The 21,628-nt window shown below is 37.5% G+C and overlaps 1 protein-coding gene across 3 annotated transcripts; it reads left to right on the top strand.

The window, feature by feature from the left end:
- The first annotated feature begins 3,947 nt into the window (after nucleotides 1–3,947).
- LOC149845355 (uncharacterized protein At1g51745-like) lies at nucleotides 3,948–20,629 on the top strand. 3 transcript variants are annotated; one of them, XR_016430434.1, is made up of 4 exons: nucleotides 3,948–4,574; nucleotides 7,697–8,748; nucleotides 18,974–20,186; nucleotides 20,300–20,629. XR_016430434.1 is itself a non-coding variant. In XM_089997583.1 (4 exons), the coding sequence occupies exons 1-4, from the start codon at nucleotides 4,393–4,395 to the stop codon at nucleotides 19,715–19,717; spliced, it is 1,839 nt and encodes a 612-aa protein (XP_089853709.1). In that variant the 5' UTR covers nucleotides 3,955–4,392; the 3' UTR covers nucleotides 19,718–19,827. The 3 variants fall into 3 exon arrangements, 2 of the variants coding, with proteins under 2 accessions (XP_089853708.1, XP_089853709.1); XM_089997583.1 differs by lacking the exon at nucleotides 20,300–20,629 and having other exon boundaries at nucleotides 3,955–4,574; nucleotides 18,974–19,465; nucleotides 19,605–19,827; XM_089997582.1 differs by having other exon boundaries at nucleotides 3,949–4,574; nucleotides 18,974–20,629.
- Nucleotides 20,630–21,628: the final 999 nt, after the last annotated feature.

The following is a 21,628-nucleotide window of genomic DNA, read 5'->3' as shown; positions in this document are numbered from 1 at the left end:
GAGAGAGAAGAGAGAGGAGAAAGAGTGAGGGCTGAACATTTTTTTTAAAAGGAGGGGTTTTCTCTTATTTATAGCCAATCTATATAGATCTTGGATGTGGGTAAAAACTAGATCTGATCCATCCAAACCATCTGATCCAAATCTAAACTTAAGGCTAAAATAACATCATGACATCCATATCTTTGTGGGACCTACTAGATATTTTTATGTGGGGCCAATAAGATATTTTTGTGAGATATTTATGTGGAGCCCACCATATATTTTTGCGGGGCCTGCGCATTTTTGGGGTTTTGCTGATATTTTTTACAAAAAAAAGTGAGTACCATTCTCTTCGTCTCGACGAGATGAAGTGGATTGGCTATGCAAAATTTTTTAATTTTGCCCAGGGAATGAGATATGGCTCCTTGACTGTTTGAGCGTATATCCCTGAAGATATATACATCCTAAGTATAATTGGCTCTGCAAAATTCCTTCGTTTCACATTCTATGTTAATACGATAAATTTACATAAAAATATCTCTTATTTTGTTCAAAATTTATTGAAAATTTTTTGATCTTATAATTTTAGTAAAAGGAGGTTTACACATTTTGGGGACCTTTACAATCCATGGTTGTGAATCTCGTACTTTATTTGCGAAAAGTCAGGCAGGCAAATGCCCTCCTACTTAGTATTTGTAAAAGTGCAGCGTAAGGTAAAAAAACCTTTATTGACGCTTGTAAAGCATCATTAAAGCTTTTAGTGATGCTTTAAAAGCCTGCTAAAGGCTCTTTGCCCATGCCACACAAACATGCACACATATATATGAAAACCTGTTCGGCCCTTCACCCGAACAAGGTCAGACGCACAGCTGAGCACTGTGTGTCAAAAAAAATTCAAAAAGAGAGATTTGCAATTTTGGACAGCCACTAAATCCCCTTCCGCGCAAAAAGCATCCTATTTGCTTCCAAATTTGTGTGATACCGACTTTTCTCTCTCTCTCTCTCTCTCTCTCTCTATATATATATATATATATATATATATATATATATATATATATATATATATATATATATATATATATATATATATATATATATATATGCTAACAATAGTGTTAGCATCTTTACTCAAATCCATTTGGCTTGGTAGCGGCCGATCGTGTCCCAAATTAATCAGGAAACACGAGTAAACTTTTAGTCAACGTTGATTGCATTTAAAAAACAAACGTTGATTGCATTTATGATTATTACATATAGGCAACAGAAAAAAAATGGTGTTAATTATGAAAACATGAAACATAATAAACCATGATAAGGATCGCATATTTCTCGACAATTATTTTAAACAAAAATATGATTCGATGATATAGATAAATAGGCAAGTCTAGGTCTAGACTAAGTTTGGAGTTATCCCAAGCAAAACCCAACTAGATTTCAATATTTAAATTAAAATCATTAGATATTCGAGTGCATACAAGTCGAAACTTTATTTGGTTCAAACCGTTGAAGTGGCTACTAAGACACCACAACATGCACTAAAATCACCCAGTTAAATCCAACGCAAATCTCCATTTATCTTCCTTTCACATTTCAACGCTGACTCGGCTGAGACAGCCGTCTTAGCCCAAGTGACATGATATCTTCTTTCAATAACATCGCACAACACCCAACTCCATCTACAATCAGGGGTGGCAATCGTGTCGGGTTGGCGGGTCGACCCGACCGGTTGGCGGGTCAGCATACCTCAACACGAACCTGACACGTTTATTAAACGGGTCGGCTGTGGCAAACACGAACCTGGCCCGTTTAATAAACGGGTAACCCGACATGACCCACCAACCCATTTAATAAATGGGTTGGGTCGGGTAAACGGGTTCTCAGGTTTGCGGGTCAGGTTGGCGGGTTGGGTTGGCAGGTTGACGGGTCGGGTTGGCTGGTTGACGGGTCGGGTTGGCGGGTTGGTAGACGGGTTGGCGGGTTGACCCACCCACCTAACCCATTTATTAAACGGGTCAGGCGGGTTGGCATACCCTTAACACGAACCCAACCCGTTTAATAAATGGGTTAGGCGGGTCGACCCGTTTATTAAACGGGTTCGTTTTTCCAAACCCGAACCCGCCTAAGAGGCGGGTTGGTGGGTCGTGTCAGGTTTTGCCACCCCTATCTACAATCACCTACACCTTTATGCATGATTGTTAAGACTAGAGGTGGGCAATATTGGTCCGGCACTGGGCCCTTAAATTCGGCCCTTAAATATTGGATTTTTATCATTCAGTAAGTGAGGCTTTATGTTTTGGAATATAAATTTTTGATGTTTAAATGCATTTTTGAAAGGCTAAAAATGAGCCGCCCATAATACTTTGTATTGTAAAGTTTTAAATGCACGGTGAGACATTAATTTTCTACATTTTTGAAAAAGATGCCTATAAAAATGCACAAAGAGCAGAGCTGGCTCATCTCAAACTCGTTAAAAAATAAATAAGCCAAGCTTGAACACAAGTCCAGGCTCGGTGTGCATAAACGAGCCGAGCTTGCTCAAGTGTTCAGCTCAAAAAGCTCGATAATGCCTGCATAAGAGTGTATATATATATATATATATTTGCAAAATAAAACTCAAATAGGGTGTTAGTCTTCTATCCCAAGAGGCGCTGAGTTCTAATTTCATGCCTTAACTTTTTCTCTCTTCCACTAATGTAGCAGGTTTTTGGTATCTGTAAATTTTCTTGGTCATAATAATTACAACAGTGTTTGGCATAATGGTGGGTCGTTTGGAGAGATTGGTGATCAAATCCCACCTTTTTGGTAAAGTGTTTTTTGGAATAACGGTCAAGCTTGGCTTGGCTCAAGCTCAGAACCAAGCTGAGTCTGGGCAATGTTGAGCTTGAATACATGCATTTTGAAGTGAACCGAGTTCGAACAGCTCTAGCTTGGATCAAACTCGGCTCATGTGCATGCCTATATGTTATAAAGTCTTTGTGTAAAACATATTTTTTACTAAATAAATTATAAAAAATAAACATATTAACTCTGATCGATGCGATGCTCAAGCATTGAAAAAAAAGCGCCCAACGCCATTGGTTGTAGAAATAGAACCTTCTTTGGTTGGACAGTTCTTTTTCCTTTTATATATATATATATATATATATATATATAGCTTCTCACACACGATAAAAAAATTTAAACGTTGCATTTAATCAAGCATACATTTTATCCAGATATTCTTTTATATCACCTTCTTACACACTTACATTGTTGTCACTTCGTATTTGCGTTTCTTTATGTTTTCTACATGCTTTATACTTCACATTCAACGCATTTATTGATTAAATATTAGCTTGTCATCCACTTCTTTAATGACTGTCGTTACCCCCAATTTTTTTTTACCATGTCATAAATATCTATTGACTTTTCAAAATATTATATGTATTTTGAAAATGTCACATTTTTTACCATACTAATGCAATAAAAAACACTTTTTTGCTTAATTTATTCTAGTATATATATGTAATATTTGAAAATCTCAATTTTCAAAATATTACGAGATTTTTTCCTTGTCCATATTTTTTTCCAAGAACAAGATTCGTGACTATGAACTCTACCACACGAGGACTTGGATCTGAGGGTCAGCCGGGTCAGCTCAGGCGAACTGAGTCTAATAAGATTCCGAATCACCGGAGACAATACGAACCGAGTCTGTAATAAGATTCCGGATCAGCCGAGACAAGACGAACCGAGTAGGCAAGGCAAGCCGGTCAGCACCGGGAATCTTTCAAATCACGTTTTTCGTTTTTAAAGATTCAGTGGGTAAATAACTGCGGTTAAAAAGAGTTTGCCCTAATTTTGCCCTAATTACCTTTCCCCATATCTTTTTGCGAGTCTTAACCCTAACCCTAGGTGGGGCTTCAAACCTCTGGTTAAGGAAACATACCCAGGGCATGCCAGCCCTTCCCATTCCCCTTTCACCCTCTCCCCTTCTCACACTGCAAATCTCGTGTGCTTCTTCTGCACCTCTGCACATCTCCGAAACTACCCACAAGGGAAGAGGAAGAGGAGGGAAAGAGCGAAAGAGGCAAAAAATTTGAAAAGGGCCTAAATATCTTCGGGAACATGTTTGAATCTCGGGAAACATCTCACCCATTATGAAGAAATCCCGGAATTTCATGATTTGGATGGTTTTGTCAGGATTTTGCGACTACCCACTTGGAGAAAACGAGTGTCCCGGTTGGATTCCGAAGCCCTAGTTGGTGAGCGGTTTGTCGGTTTTGGGACAACTATGTGTTATTTTCATGGGTTCGATGGAGGTTGAGCTGATGGGCAGTGACGATTTGATCAGATCTATGTGCATGTGAGGTTTTTTTTCTGGGGAACTAGGATTTTTTTTGTTTGTGGGTGTTGGTGGTTTTGATCGAAAGGATGGGAATTCCGGAGGACGAGGCGGTGGATTGTGGCGTGGGCACCATAGTGTGGGTGAGGAGGAGGAACGGGTCGTGGTGGCCTGGAAGAATTCTGGGGCAGAACGAGCTTTCGGCGACACATTTGATGTCGCCAAGGTCGGGGACGCCTGTTAAGCTTCTCGGAAGAGAAGACGCGAGCGTGTAATCTCTCTCTCTCTAACGTTTTCATGGGGTGGTTGAATTTGATCATATTTATTTGTATCTCTGCTTTTTGTTTCTGATGCATTTTCATTAAATTTTGGCTGCGGTTTTTACTCTCTCTCTCTCTCTTTCGCTGTCGCTTGCATGAGTTCAGGCAGATTGTATATGGTTTGTACTTTGTATTTCTCTCTCTCTATGGTTTGCATGAGTTCAGGCAGATTGAATATGGTTTCTATGTATTTTTGTCTCTCTGTCTCTCTCTGTGGTTTGCATGAATTTAGGCAGATTGTATATGGTTTGCAGTTTGTATTTCTCTCTCTTTCTCTCTGTGGCAGATTGTATATCGTTTATACTTTGTATTGTTGGCCCAATTCCTGAATGTTGTGTTGGTTGAATTCTGAAAATGGGTTTAGATGCTCATTTTGTTGCCTGTTGGAATTGGGTGTCATCTTTAGCATAATTTTCCATATTTTCGCTTGATGTGTGTATGCGTGAAATAAAAAATGATGTGAAAGATGACAAGCTTAAGCAACTAACCCTTTTCTGGATATCATGCTATTTGGTTTGAATCATAAGATCAGCAATGATTACACTACTGGAACATGATGGAGGTTCTGCTATTCTTGTAGTTTGATGCCGATGTCAAGATATTTCTCCACAGCATTCCAACACATTGAATTGGTTGCAGAGAAAACTGTACCATACATTCTTTCTTTGTCTACTTGTTGGAATTGGATGTACTGAATTTCTTGTTTTCCAGATTAGTTGGAGTGGGTTATTGTGGGAATAATTATAATGATGCTGATGCAACCATGTAGTTGTCTATTTAAGAAATGATTCTAAAGTCATTCGAGCTTCATGTGGAAACACTTAGATGCTTCTGCCACAGCTCTTGGGTAGTAATCTTGAAAAATGAAACACAAGGACTTCACAGTTGTTGGACTAACTTGCTGATTATATGGGTCATTGAGTGAAACTTATCTGTTATTTTTAAGGTGTTGCATGATGCTTTGTGAAGAATCATAAGAACTGCGTCCGAGTGTACAATTTGGCTCTGCTTGGCTTGGATTGTTGTGGGAATCATTCGAGCATGGATGACCTGTTATTTATTGGGTGTCTATTCTGCGGTTTTCCCTTTAACTAATGATTCATGTATTTAATCATCCTTTTTGTTTTTTTCATGAAGCCAAACACATAGTAAAAACTTTCAAATTGACTCCGTGAACAATCACTTATATTCTAATCTTTTTGTACCATGTATATTTTCATTTTAAGTAATGCTATATTATGCATGCATGACCGTGTGGATTGATGAATAAGTTTTCCTTTTAAGGAAGTTGGAGTAGACCATATTCTTGATATTTTTTTGGTGATCTTTTCCCTTTTCTATCTACTACCAAGAATAGTTATGTCAAGGTTTAGCTAGAGCTGTTGAGCAATATTGCATATGTGCTATTCTCGTTTTTTGTGCTCAGGGATTGGCCTTCTTGTAGCTTGTGTAGCTATATCCTTTTCTATTATTAATGTAAATTTCAGCCTTGAAAAATTGGTGGTTCTGATAAGAAGATCCGTATTTTCTGCTTTTGAATGTTTTTATTTGTCTATCTCTATTTTCGTCATTTGGCAGCTTTGAATTTGTTTTCTCATTTTCAAGCTCAGTTTCCATTTAGTTTGGCTTTAAAAGTTTCTAATGTTTTCAAAAGATTATGTTGCCTGAAAGAAAAAAGGCCAGGCCTTGTTTTCCAGAGGCCTACAGGGATAACTTTCTTGCTCCAGAATTTTGTTGAGGTGCACATTTGATAAAGTCTACTACTGAAATTCAGTGTCAAATTTTTTGAAAAGTATGACATTTATAAAACCCTGTTTCTTGGGTCAAAAATTTGGCAAACACTTCATGGGGTAATTGGATCAAAGAAAGAATGTCAAAAAATAAGTCATGCCTGAACATTCAAAAGCAGTTATGGTAAAAAAAGTGAAACAGTTGTGGTATCTAACCAATTACTATTTCTTCTCTTAATTATTTTGTTTACAAGATTTTTTTTTTCTATGAGACTTTGTTCTCATATGTCAATACATTTTTGTTGAGCATCTGTTGACCTGCCAAAATCAGCAACCTTTGTCACTGCAAGTTGTCCATCTTGAGTCAGTTGAACCTTTACAAGCACAAGATTTGGATTTAGTCCATCGGTCAAGTAGCCTTGATGAGCTGCGAAGTTATGGGTTGACTATGTCACACAGATACTCCATTTTTCCTTGATCAAATTTCAAAATCAGATACTCCATTTTTCGTAATATTCAAAAGTAGTTACCCATGTCCAACGTTTCACTCAATTGGATCAAAGAATGAATGTCAAAAATTTGAGTATGACTTATTTGGGAATTTATGATTAACTATGCTTATGATTCGGTTGAAGTGTTTGAATTCCTTGGGTTTTCTTGAGCTCTTCTGGAATAGTGTAATGTTCATGAGCAAGAGTTGGAGAGATATGTCAGTTACCCATATCAACATGATGCTATTTTAAAGGAGCTTCCTTTAATTTGATCATAGTTGTGATTTTATGCCTCACAAGAAGAAATTTTAATTGCATTTGGTGGGTCTGGAAGTTAATAATCTACTAGGCTGCACCCTAGGCTAGGGACAAAGAAGAGATGTATTCTTGGGAAACCAAACTGGTGCCTATGCCATGCAAATATGTGTGCATGTGTGCTGAAAGATTGAAGGGGTTTCACTTGATCCAAGCAATTTTCATCTGGCCATTTTCCCCCAATGGGGATGACCGAAAAAATGCATGGTATTACTGTTGCTAGGCAATGCCATTTTCATTTCCAGTGCACCACTTGTGACCCAATCGGTCGCTATCCCCCCCACACCCTCCAATCATTTCTCTTTATCAACCTGTTCCTCCCCTTGTATGAGAAAAGGGGAGGAACAGGTTGATAAAGAGAAATGATTGGAGGGTGTGGGGGGGATAGCGACCGATTGGGTCACAAGTGGTGCACTGGTGAACTTCACCCGTGTGTGTGTGTGCACATTTATATGAAGTAATGTAGCATTGTGGAGTATTTGGAGTTTCTTTTATTCAAATTAAATTTTCTATAACTTAAATGTTAACGTGTTTCAGGGATTGGTACAATCTGGAGAAGTCCAAGCGTGTGAAGGCATTTCGATGTGGTGAGTTTGATGACTGTATTAGAAAGGCTGAATCTTCCCAGGGCCTTCCACCAAAGAAAAGAGAGAAATATGCCCGTCGAGAAGATGCAATTCTTCACGCTCTTGAGCTTGAAAAGCTGCAACTTGAATGGAAGCAACAGAAATTTGGTGGTGTATCTAACTCTATGGGTGATAAGAGGTTTTCTATTATGAAAAAGGATTTTGGGCATTCTTTTCCTTCAAATACTAAATTCACAGAAGATGAAGCTAGAGGTACCGGTAGATATATGAATGTAAAATCACAATCTCTTTCTAGAAAATTAGGTTCATCCATGAATGAAGAACATAGGTCTAGCCCTTTAGCCATACAAAAGATTAAACAGGGAAACCAACTACACTGGGAAGATGATAATACTGAAACCATGCCTCGGATGAGGGGCCTGCAAGATTTTGGCCTTAAAACTGCATCATCAAAGAGAACAAATTCTACGTTCACAACATGTGAAGGTAACACAAGAATGCCTCCATCTGAATATCTCATTCGTGCTATTTCTCCCACTCTTCGTGGCACTGGAACTGCAAATCAGATAAGCAGCAAGAAAAGTTTTTTTTCTATGAAAAGGAAGCGGTCGCTTGGTGTCTCATGTGAAGAATCCGTTGTTAAAAGGCGTGACAGGCGGCGTACTCTTGTCCAGGTATTGCAAAGTAGTGCAAAACTACAAGCATGCCAATCATCACAATCTGATGATATGGGTTTCACTATTTCAAGGCCAGGAGAAAAAGTGCAGATGGGTAATTTGGGCTCCTCAACAAGGGGAAAAATTCCATCATATGATAGTATGGACCATGCAGAATATTTTCCAGATCAAATGCAGACATCACATTACCAGTTTGGGATGGATAACTCTCTTCTCTACCCCAGTTCTTTGACAGAGGATAGGTTGATGGATGAGGGAGAATCTGATTCTTGTGAGCGAGATTCATTTAATCATGGCATGGAGGAAGAGGGTACAATGCTTTCAGGTTTGAATTATTAACTTCTTCTCTATCGTTTGTCCAAGAAAAACTTTTTCGTATTAATGATCCATATTTCCTCTTTTTGAAGGCTTCAATGTTTATTAGTATACAATGACATTGCCCTTGATGTCCCAAGTGTTTGATTTATTGTTACATGCTTATATGTGTTCATAGTTGTGGTATATATGATTTAATATAAAATTCATGGGCCTCCTGTGTTTTAGTTGTTTACTTTGTATGGTATATTACTGACTGTGAACTGCAATCAAGACATCTGGATGCTTATACATTACACATTGGAAATAGCTGGTTAAATTTGAAAATGGTTTTAAATGTTTATGTTGGATGTCTTTGTTTATGTATTTTATCTATTATTTAAAGTGAATTGGAAATAACATATGACCAGTATTATAGTTGCTTTGGAAACTATATATGGAGCTTCACTTGTATAGCTTGTGTCTGTGTATATATATAGGGCGCTCCTATGGTGGTACTGTACCACCATAGCTATTGGCGGTACACACTTGATTTACAAAGATCTAATCTTGGAAAGCAAAATCTAATCATTGGATAATGTTTAGTATATTCTATTTATTATTTTCATGTGTTAAAGTTGACTCAAATACGATGTTTTATACCAAGGTTGTAAAAAGCGTATCATAAACTGTATCGGTCGGCCCAAAATAAGATATATATTGTATTGTAAAAAAATCATAAATTTTCAATAAAAAATCCAAAAAAACCCCCAAAAAATCAGGAAAAAAACCCTCCTAAAAATTCATAACATATGAAACAATGATGAATTGCATATGATACAACCATAGAATCACATATCAAGCATTTATGATACGGGTGCGACACTTGGACACAACTTCCTTTGTGTTAGGTGAAGTCAACTACACTGAGGTTCATTTCTATTCAAAAGTAGATTCACTTAACCCTAATCAAGTTAATTTTTATCTATATTATATATATACAAATACATAAATGCAGACAAATACACAGTGTTAACTTAAAACTGTTAAAAATATATATATATATATATATATATATATATATATATATATACACACACACACACACACACTCCCCGCAACCCCACACCCAAGTTTTTTTAAAGTGTTACTTCCTTACCCGCACCTATGTGACATAGTCGAAGATCAAATACTAAAGATAATATCAAATACTAAAGATAATAATTCATGCATATCTCACAAGAACAATGCAAAATATGAAATATTATGCAATTAAGAACATGTCACAAGACTCATAGTTTCATAATACGTAAACATCTATGTCACCTGGGTGCGGGTATAGCTGTAGGTATGTGTACTGATACAAAGGGTACAACACGACAGTTACAAAAAATGTGGGTACAGGGACACATTTGTATATGTATGTATATATTATTAAATATCACATAAATAAAAAATAAATTCAAAATAAACTGAATATATTATATTATATACTGAATATATTATATATCTAAAATATATTATATACTAAAAATATATAATATAATATAATATAATATAATATAATATAATATAATATAATATAATATAATATAGGACACTCAAAATGTCGTGTTTGGTACCCGTACCTGTGTCGACACGGGTATGCCACCTAAAGTGGTGTGTCCAGGTAACATAGATAAACAAAAGCAAAATAACCAAGTTTGTGAGTACTTAAGTTTTACATAACCAAGTTTTTCCAAAATATAAACAAAAGCAAAATTTTAATCATCATCATTATCTTCCTGTTCTACGTCTTCTCCTTTTCCTACTTGTTCATTATCCACATTTACATTCTCCCCAATAGGGGTGGGCAACGGGCCGACTGGCCCGATGGGCCAAGCTGGCCTGGCGTGCCATGGGCCAGGTTTGGGCCAAGATTGTAGGCCAGGGGCCGTTAAATACTGGTCTGAAACCTAGCTTGTTATATATGTCGGTCGGGCATGAGCTGGCCAGCTAGCTATTGGGCCCGCCCAATGGGCCTGTGTTATTTATTAATTTTTTAATAATATAAAAAATAACTATTGCATAGTAACCTTGTAACTATTTGCCTAATTAGTTGCATTAATTTTATCAAAACTAGAAAGATAATTAGTTGGGTATATGGGAAGTTGGTAACTTATTAATTATTACTATTTACAAATGGATTTGGGTCGGGCCAGGCCGGACCCGACCTGACCCGCTTCACATTGGCCCAACCATGGGCTGTTCTTCAAACCCGAGTCCGTTAAGAACCGGGCCAAAACCCGATCAGTTAGTAAACGGGCCGAGCCATCTTCGGGCCAGTCCTCACTTAAAGCCCGTTGGGCCGAGCTATAAACGGGCCCGTTTCGATACCCACCCTTACTCCCCAATATATGTAGGCACTTCATCATCTACCTCTTATTTTCTTCCACGTTGACCTGTTGAATGTCCTCTTCATTTTAAATACTTGGTTCTTTTTTAACACATGCATTCTCAAAATGTTCTAGACTAATGAAATCAAATTGCTCCTTATGCCTCCTTGATGATACCTTCTTAATTTGCCTAAATAGATATAAAAAATTGAAATTAGTTGAGTTTTGTATAACAACAAAAACTTTAAATAAACACATGAAAATGATAAATAAACTTGATAGTTTTATATATTTTTGCCTAGGGATGGCAGTGGGGCGGGGCGGGGCGGGGCGGGGCGGGGGACAAGGTCTCCACCCTAGCCCCGCCTCAAGATTTTATCCTCCACCCCTGCCTCCATCCCCGACGGGGATGGATTTTATCCTCCACCCCCGCCTTCATCCCCGTTTCATGTCCTCCATCCCCGGTTCAAACGGGGATGAGGCGGGTCGGGGCGAGGATATTGCGAGGAAAAGTGGTCGGGGCGGGGAAAAGTGCACGTCCATCCCCCGCCTCCACCCCCGGATGGGGATGGATTTTAACCTTCGTCCCCGCCTCCATCCCCGGTCCAAACGGGGCGAGGCGGGGCCCCGCTTTCCCCCGGTCCTTTGCCATCCCTACTTTTGCCTTAGCAGTAAGTTGTAGCGAACGTAAACGAGGTCATTAAGCCTTTTATGCTCCAATCTATTTCTTTTTATATGGATTTGCTCAAAGTCGCTCCTGTTTCTTTGACATCCACTTGCATTACATGTTTGACTAAGAATGCTAAGGATAAAAACTCTCAATTTTGCAACATCACTTGAAAATCTAGTCCACCACATGTCTAAAAATACAAAAAAAGGAAATATGAAAATAATAGATACAAAACATCATAAATAAATAATAAAATAAAATTGAAATAGACAAAATAAATTACTTGGATACATCATGAAATAGTTTCGCATTGCTACAGGTCTCGCCATTATCATACATTGCATTGTCATACATCCTTAGTTGTCATAGGCCCTAGGTGGAGCCTAGGCAGTGAGCCCTTAAAAAGGCCTAGGCGGGGGCCTAGGCGGTGCCAAAAAATAAATAAATTAAAAAAACATAAAGAAGAATAATAAGAAACATGTATACAACATAAAATCAATCAATAATAAGCAATAGACAAATAATATGTTGTTAAACACTATAAAACAATTATATTACATGACTTTAACCTTTTCAAACAAATTAAGAATAAATTAACAATTGAATAAACAAACCATACAACTAACAATGTGAATGAACAATACACAAAAAGTAAAATCATGTATACAAAAAAATTAACAATAATAGACATAATACAAACAATAGATAAATAATGTCTTCTTCTTATTCTTCTCAACAATAGACATGATACAAGCAATAGACAAATAACGTGTTCTCTTTCTTTCTTCTCCTCCTCGAAGAAGAAAACAAATGATGTCTTTGAAAAAAAAATTCAAAACAAAAATTCAAAAAAAAGCCTAGGCGGCAAAATAGGGCCTCACTGTCCTGGAGGTGGGGCTGTGTCTATGTCGCCTAGGCCGCCTTTGACAACTAAGCATACATCTCAATTTTTTCGTGAATTTTATCTTGGATGCAATGATAAGAGATCAACCTCTCCATGCAATAAAAATTTCTGTTGTTCACTTATCCAATTTAAATGCAAGAGAGTATCTAAATGCAATATTCAAATAATATGTTGTAGCATAAAGAGGTTGATGAAGCTTCCCAATCCACTTATGATCAATGATGCGTCATATAGGTTTGTAAAGTTTTTTCTTTTTATTCAAATTATCTCTAATAGTCTATTCTGCTCTGTCCATGGCTTCTTAGGGGATGACCCATAGCTGGTCAGTCTTCACTGTCAACCAATCTAAGCACCTTCACCAAAGGTGTGGTGATTCTCAACTTCACGCAAGAGTCCCAAAATGAACTTCTAAATACAATATCCACAATTTCTCTTGGCTTTCATTATGTTGCATTGGGATATACATTTCACTCATGATGATTTTTTTTAGGTGCAGTTCTATTCTTTACTAGACTTTGCACACTCAAAAAGTTCGTAGCAAATCTAGTAACTGCACTACGAATCAACTCAACACCAATAGTGTATTTTCTTATTAAGCTGAAAATCTATGCATGATTGTAAATAAACTTGGCAGCATTCAACTGTTTGTTTTTTCTCATCCCTCTTGCCGATGTCCTCAAGCATGCGGTCTATGGAGTGGGCAACACATGGGGTCTAAAAGAATGTCTCATAATTTTCTGCCAATTCTTTACTTGTTGGCCTATAATTTGCTGCACTATCAGTGATAAATTGAACTATATTTTCAGGCTTCACCTCTTCTACAACCTCATCAAACATCCTGAGCAACACATTTGTTGTCTTAGGAGTATTAGATAGATTTCAAAAACATAGTTCCTTTCGGGCAATAAATAAGAAAATTTATCAAGGTCCTTGTCTTTCTATCAGTCCCCTCATCTGCCATGATGCTACACCCAGTTTTCTTCCTTGACTGTTTCATCTTATCACAATATGCCTTCACTTCATTCACATTAACATCTAGAAATTTTCTTCTCAAATGATGATATTAAGGCATTTTATATCTAGACCCGATACTAATTATGACATTTGCCATGGTTTGAAAGTAAAATGAATTCGCTACATTGAAAGAAATGCATGCATCATAAAATCATCTATCAACTACGACATTCGCTTTCACGACTAAATGTTTGTGCGAATGTCGGACCGAGACCCAAGGGCAGTCTTAGGAAGGAAAAAACTCCTAAGAGCCTCCAACTCTACCTCCTCTAGAGGAATTCCCTCCTCCTCCTCTTCTCTTTCTACTCGTATCACCACTACTGCTAGAAGTAGCTACACATTTGTCCTTCGTTTCAGAGCTTTCTACTTTTGATGCTATGCTAGGGTTTGTAGGATTAGAAGTAAGAATATCATTATCTACATCAAAAACATCATCCCATGGATGCAGATACCCCATTTCCACTTGATTCATGTCCTTCTCTTTCTTTTTTCTCTCAAAGTGGTAAGCAACTGATGTCTTTGTGATTTTATGGCCTCCGGCAAATTCCTTGACATGCATGGGACAGCATTGTAATGTCTCCCAACCAAATGATGCTTTAACCGAGAGATACCACCATAAGAAGTATTACGACAAAACTTGCACTCGAGTTTCAATTGGTTTCCACTCGTTACTTGAGTGCCCCATTGCCATTCTGGGTCATTTGATGCCATCTTCCTCCAAAAAAACTCAATAAGAAGAAAAAAACAGATAAATTTTCCTTTAACCCACTTCCTTGAGCGGGGACGCTGAAAATAGGCATCTCCTTGGTTCATGTAAAATGATCTAATTTTAGGAAATAACAAGGAAATTAGAAAAATGTGCGACCGCATGGTGAACTTGTTCCTTAAATAGATTTGAAGGACAAATAACAGGGCAAAAGAGTGGGATTGCTCTAATCCAATTCTTAATAGAATCAATGTGGACAGTTGGGTTATTTTGGAATCATCTTGAAGGGATGCAAAGATGATTAACAACTACATTCAAGGAAGGGGTAGTCCAGGATGGTTAATCATCATTTTACATGTATAAATTCAATGATTTAGATTTAATCATGTTGTAAAGATAACAAATATGCTAGGAGTCTAGATTGGCTATGGACCTTGTGCCATGATAAAATTTGTAAGGACAAACCATTTCAGTGGTTTCCCATTGTAAATGATGTGTAACATGTAATATGTATATTAATGTACTTGTATGGTTTTGCATAACCCTGGCTTGCTTACCTGAGAAAGAAAAAAGGAATCATTGGCTTCAATTAAAGATACGAGTATCTTCATATTTCATTAGTGCAAGTTGATATTAAATCCCTGATGGGGTCTAAAACAAAGTCATGTTAGTTGGCCTCAGGGCCTATAGTAGAAACCTGAACTACAAATTTAGTTTTAAGCTTTACTTAAGTGAGCCTAAGTAATGGATCATTATTCTCCAATACTTTTCCTGATTTTTCAGTCCCTCCAATGCTGTTCCAAATGAAACTCAGATAGTTCATTATAGATGTATGAACATCTGATTACTTGCCTGGTGAGAAATTTGCTATAGCATACAGGTTGTTTCATGAAGTACCAAAACATTGTAAAGTGTTCTTTTGTTTGAAGACTTAACCTGATCACAGTGGTTTTGCTCCAGGAATTCTCACTGAGGCCAAGTTGACATGGGGGTGGTGCCATAATATGATAATATGCTAATGTATTAGTCATAATACAATTTCCATGCACACACATGTATGTGGTAAATATTTGGTACTAATGGTAGTATAATACTATCTTTCATAAATCATAGTTGCATTTGTTGTCTACTTTACTGGGCCCTACATTTTTTGACATGTTTTTTTTTCTTTACTAGGAAACATGCTTTGGAGTTGTTTCAACATAAAAAACCTTTTTTTCTTGTACTGTGAAGTTTTTTGTGTATTATGCCAAAAATCTGTCCAATTATCGAATATCACAATCTGAAATATGTTTTTACTAAACTATAGAGGTCACGTTTGTATGGTCTAATCCATCTGTCAATAGATTGTTAGAAAACCCAATGGGGTTTTACTAGATATTAGGTACTTTTGTTACTACCCCCTGCTACATACACCCCCACACACACAATACTTTTGTTACTACCCCCTGCCACATACACCCACCCACACACACGTATGAGGAATGTGATGCTACTTTTTCAATAAAGTAATTTTAAAAGATAATTTTTAATAAAAGTGCCTATGTAAACCGTGCATCAAATTATAAAAATCGGCTCACACTAGTGGTGAAGTCCGGGTCGAACTCAAGGAACGAACTGTTGTACCCTACACAGAGATGAACTTTATTGCCTTTCAAGAAAAGAAAAAGACTAATTAACTAATTACAGGAGTTACCCTATGCAGAGGGCTTAAAAAAAATAAAATGGCCTTATTACAACCCAATTAATAAAATGACCCTCTGCCCCCCAAAAAATAAAGATAAAGAAAAGTAAAAATTTGCAGGGCTTCTTTTCCTCGCGCTCTAGCTTTTTTCTCGTAATACGTGCACTACCCTGAAAAGAAGTCATCATTCACAACTCAAGTTTTATTTAAGCACATGTTCATTAATGGCATATTGTAATTTTAACTTGTTGTGCAATGGGTATTTTCGTACCCTAATAATTGTACCAGCATATACTGAATGAGAAGACAATACCACAGACCCCCTATTTTGGGTTTTTTTGCAGCCACCAGAGTCTCTCTCTCCCTTCTATGCTTCTTCTTGTGATTGAATGGTAGAATACCATTTTCTAACATGGTATCAGAGCTAAAGATGCAATTCTGAAGATCATATTCTTCTTATGAGCCTCATATGCGTTTTCTTCTATGGTATCTCTCAATCAGATCTTACCTATTCTTCTATTTTCTTTATTCCTTTTTTAATCCATTTAAGCCAACATGTTTTCTTATTTCTAAAATCCGAATCTTGGATTATCCTTTCTCCCTTTATCTTTCTTGTTCTTCTTTTCATACTGTTGGATGTGATCTCACCCAACACTCTTTCTTTTATAATCATGCAAGATCAAATTTGATCCTTTGCGTGATTTCATAAGTCCATATCACGTCCATCCCTCTCCTTTGCTATTTTCTTTAGATTAACGTCAGATCAGTTTCAGATCTGAATAAAATATCAGATCTGTTTTTTATTAGCTATTTCTGAATTATTCTCTTTCATCCTTTTCTTCTCGTTTTCTTTGCATTTTTCGAAAAGAAAAACACGTTACCTTAAAAAAACGTGTTTCTTATTGGCTGATCTTCATTCAGAACAGTTTACTGCATAGTCTAGGTTTCTGTCTCGGGTCTGCAGATATTAAAAAAAAGGCAGCCGAGTTCTCTGAAATTAAACTATCAGTTCTGAACTTGATTTCTGAATTTTATTTGTTGGATCTAAAGTGAATCTTTTGGTCCTTTACTTTTTCTTGTTTTGCTTCTCTCTTGTCTCTAATTCTATCATGTTTTCGCCTTCCATCAACTATGAATTCATTTTTTTCTTCTCAATCTGGCATTTCTTCCAACTTCCTTAGTCAACTTGTATGTGAGAAACTGAACAATTCTAATTTTCTAACCTGGAAGAGATAAATCATCCAATTCATAAGAAGTCAGGATCTTTCTGGACATCTGGATTACTCTGTTCCTGTTCCTCCAAAGTTCATATCACAGGAAGGAAAGAATGAGGAGGGTGACACCTCTATTACCTTTGTTAGAAATTCAGAGTTCATATCCTGGATGAAGCGAGATCGGTCTTTGGTTGCCTACATCACTTCCACTCTATCACAGGGAGGTGATTGTGGCAATCCCAGATGACTGCTCAGCCATATGATTATGGCACCGACTTGTTCAGACATATTCTCAAGTTTCTCAGATCAGAGTTCTATTTTTAAAGAAAGAGTTTCAAATGCCGAGAAAAGATTTCATGACTATCATGGAGTACTTAAACAAAATGAAGACTATTACAAATCAGTTGGCGTGCAGTCAATGATAAATATATGGTGCAACAAACTTTGAGCGGGCTAGGACCCGATTATCATATGATGGTCACTTCCTTATTGTGTTTGCCAGACTTACCTTCTTTTGAAGATCTTCGTGCCAAACTCTTACAGTATGAGATGACTTTGAAGGGATTCTCTCAAGATACTCATACTCACATTGGATCACAAGACGTTCTTGCCACAGGAGTTACTTATGGTCGAGGATGTGGCAGGTATGAACCTCGGGAAAGGGGAGGTCAAGAGAGGAACATACAAGGAGCTTGTGGAATATTGCATGCACCCAATATTCCTCCTAATTTGCAGAGGCAAAGGACAATACCCACCTGCTTTCTAAGTCACATGGACTCGGCTAAAAGGTCGACGCACCCGTGTCGCCCGTACCCAACACGGGTGCGGCTTCAGACATGGGGCGAACACGGTCAACGAAGTGTCAGACTTGGTCAACGCACCGGGGGCGAGTCTGTTCACATTTTGGGCTCGGTCAAGTTTGACCAAGTCTATTTTTGTCAATTTATTAAAATTAATTTTGGACTCGGTCAACTTTGATCGAGTCTATTTTTGTCCATTTGTGATTGTTATATATATATATATATTTATTGTTATATATATTTTGTCAACTTTGACTGGTCAACTTATTGCTTTAAAATTTACAATCTTATATATATATATATATATATATATAGCCGTGTCCAAAATTTTTGAAATTGCTCCGCACCCGTACCCGCACCCATGTGACATAGCCCTCTTTCTATGTAACAAAAAGAGGCATATCAAAGCTAATTGTTGGTTTTAATCTTCAAACTAGAGGAAAGCAATCATAAACAACAAAGGGAACATATAAATTGAAGGATAGTGGAAAAGTCAAAGAGTTGTTATTATTTGCCTTAGCTGAATTGAATATGAAACAGAATGATCAAGGCACCTGCTTTTAGAATTTTATGTTTCAGAGACATGTTTAGTCCTAAAATCATCCAGTTCACCTTTAGTTCTTAAAAAAAGTGACTGACTTTCATTATTTGATTTGTGTAACAAAGACCATAAGATGAGTTGTTTTGTAAACAAAGGACAAAAGAGTCATTTTATACAGCAGGCAGGTATTTGAAATGCATTCGAAAAAGTAGGCAGTCGAATGTAATAATGCTAATATTGGGCGGCTTTCTCTGAATAGCTGATTGAGGCAGCTTCTTTGTAAATTATTCAGTCTTCATCTCTTTTCTTGTTATCCTGGCTACATTTCTTATGATCTATTGTGCACAGATACCTCTCAGGTACTCACTGGACCAGGATCCAGAAACACAGACAGATATATCAGATATGGTTCCTCTTATTTTCGAGCTAAAGGGCAGTCTGCAAAGATGAGCAATGAGGAAATTGACGATTCAGGATATTCACGTTACCCATCTCAGTCGCATCCTTTCAAGAAGCGTGCAGCCAATGGCATGGATGGCATGTCCAAATGGCAGCTGAAAGGAAAGCGCAATATGCGGAATCTAAGCAAGAGGCATATGGATGTAGCTGATGGATGTGCTGATGAAGATTTCTATGAAGCAGAGGAGAGTGTAATGAGCATGAATCCAAGGCCTTGGTTATCTCAGGAAGCTTTGGGTGGGTATTGGGAAGAATCTGATGATTGTGTTGATCCAAGGTTTTATGCATCTGAACTTGACCCGATGTATGATAATGGTCAAGATGGTGTGTTTGAATCCATGCTAGTCAATGTCGACCTGAAGGTCCAATCAAGCTACCAAGGTGAGCATGTCCCTCTAGTTTCCTTAATGAGCAGACTGAATGGAAAGGCCATAATAGGACATCCCGTGCAAATTGAAATCCTGGAGGATGGTTCTTCCGAGTTGCTTCTTGCTAACCCTGGTTTCCATGATGATTCCAGTGAGAAAAATGAAAGCACACCAGTTCCACCTGTTTGGCGAACTGCGAGAAGAACAGCCATGCAACGAGTACCCAGGTCGCAGCCCTCTGTGCAGGAGAATGAGAGCTTGGTAAACTATTCATCTCTTGAGTCTAGACCTCCACTGAAGAAACTCAACAATGGAAATGGTCATCACAAGAGTGGGTCAAGGAAAAACAATAACCATGCTCGTCGTGTTCCTATTGATAAGTTGTCAAGAAAGATCCTGAAGAAAGTATGCTTATCTAACCAGAAAATCAGGATGCTTTCTTCATTTGCTACTGAACAGAAAGACAGTAGTAAGAATGGCAAAGATGAGTCAGCATCTTTAGTAACAAGCATTCCTGTGAAAGCTGTTTTCGATAGGTTAAAGGAGTCCTTTAACGTGCCTTCTGCTTGTGTATCCGTGAACAAAGATGCAGCAACACAACCTGATCGACGGAAGGATATAGTAGAGTACTAATCCATAATCACTTTCTTGGTTTGGCCTGGTTCTGTGGCTTCCACTATATGAATAGGGTTTCCTTCAAAGTGGAGTCTGCCTCCCCTTCTGGGGTGAAAGAGGTGCATCTCCCATACTACCCTTTATAGGTGAATTTTGATGAATCAACTATTGTAGATGGAAATTCTTCCATGTTCTGAAACATGTTTCATCTCCTAATACCATTCTGGCTTAGGAAGAGTGTTGGTGATTTACTCCATTTGCATAAGCCTCAAGGTTGGTGGCTGGTGGCTATAGCTGGATGTTACACTGCATCAAGTACAACGCCTTTCTTCTGTATAATACTTGTTGAACATGGAGGGGGAGGGTCCAAAGATCAAGTTTTACATGGATTATGGACTAACTGGCTCCTTGTAAATTACTACAACAGTTTTTAGCATATTGATCTAATCTAATCATGCTTCCAGTGCAGAGTAAGTTTGAACAGAATTCTGTCATCCAACAATGGTGGTAAGGGGCTCTTTTTGTATTTATAGGAAATGTTATGACCATTGATTTCCATCACGTCTTCATCTCAATAGTTGATCTGTTTTTTTGTCGACCTACTCATGTAGGTGATGTTTAAATTCACGTAGTTGCGATTTATTTGGTGTTAGTTTTGCAATTTGTTAAAAAAGGAGGTTTATTCAACCTACTAATTAGGATGCATACGTGGGTCTTCTATCTCTAAAAGAGAAAGAAAAGAGGATATACACTTGATTGGTTTGAAGTAACTTGGCGTATCTCCATTGTTATGAACCTGCCACATGAAATATGTCCCTTTTATTGTTATCAAAATGATAAAATTCTGTAATTCAACTTTGGTTCGTTACGTATGTGCACATGCGTGCATGCGTTTTCACTTGCTTACCACCCCTCTGTTGGTTCCTTAGTTTATGATAAAACCATAAAAAACCTTCTAAAATTTGAAGCGACCAAGGATTAATTTTAATTAACTGTATAGGTTGAATGACGGCCTTTGCAATTTTGATTTACCTGTATAGGTTGATTACAAAACAATCCTCGATGCAATGAGACAACATATGAATGAGAGAGAGAGATCCCCATTCTTATAGGAGAAGTTGACCTACCTTTTTATTTTTAAGTGGGGAAATCTAGTCCGATGATTCAGTATTTATCGTATTCAAACCATCACAACCGTGGCCTCAACCTCTAAAAAAAAGAAGAAAAAACAAACCTATATCCAAAAAAATGTCAATATGCATTCAGGGGATTGGTTTCCTTTTATGTATGACAGTCGATTATATGCTTGTTCACCGTTCGAAAGATTCAGGTCATTCACCAGCCTTTCCTTTATATTGATTTTGTCCTCTTGCATAAACCTTTCAATACGTAAATGAAACCCGCAAAGTCTGCAAACTTGTTGCTATTTTTTCACATCTAAATGTAGCGTGGTAACCAACTTCTCTATTCCCCATTATAAAGCCCGTTGGGTCATACGTGACCATGAATGACTATGTTCACTCGTGGATTCATGCATTGAGTAGAGAGGTGGGCCTACTCT

Source organism: Nuphar pumila, chromosome 2 (assembly GCF_984573655.1).
Source record: "Nuphar pumila chromosome 2, dmNupPumi1.hap1.1, whole genome shotgun sequence".
NCBI classification, from domain to species: domain Eukaryota; kingdom Viridiplantae; phylum Streptophyta; class Magnoliopsida; order Nymphaeales; family Nymphaeaceae; genus Nuphar; species Nuphar pumila.
The sequence above is the reverse complement of the archived record's forward strand: the minus strand, read 5'-3'. Positions and strand labels throughout refer to the sequence as shown.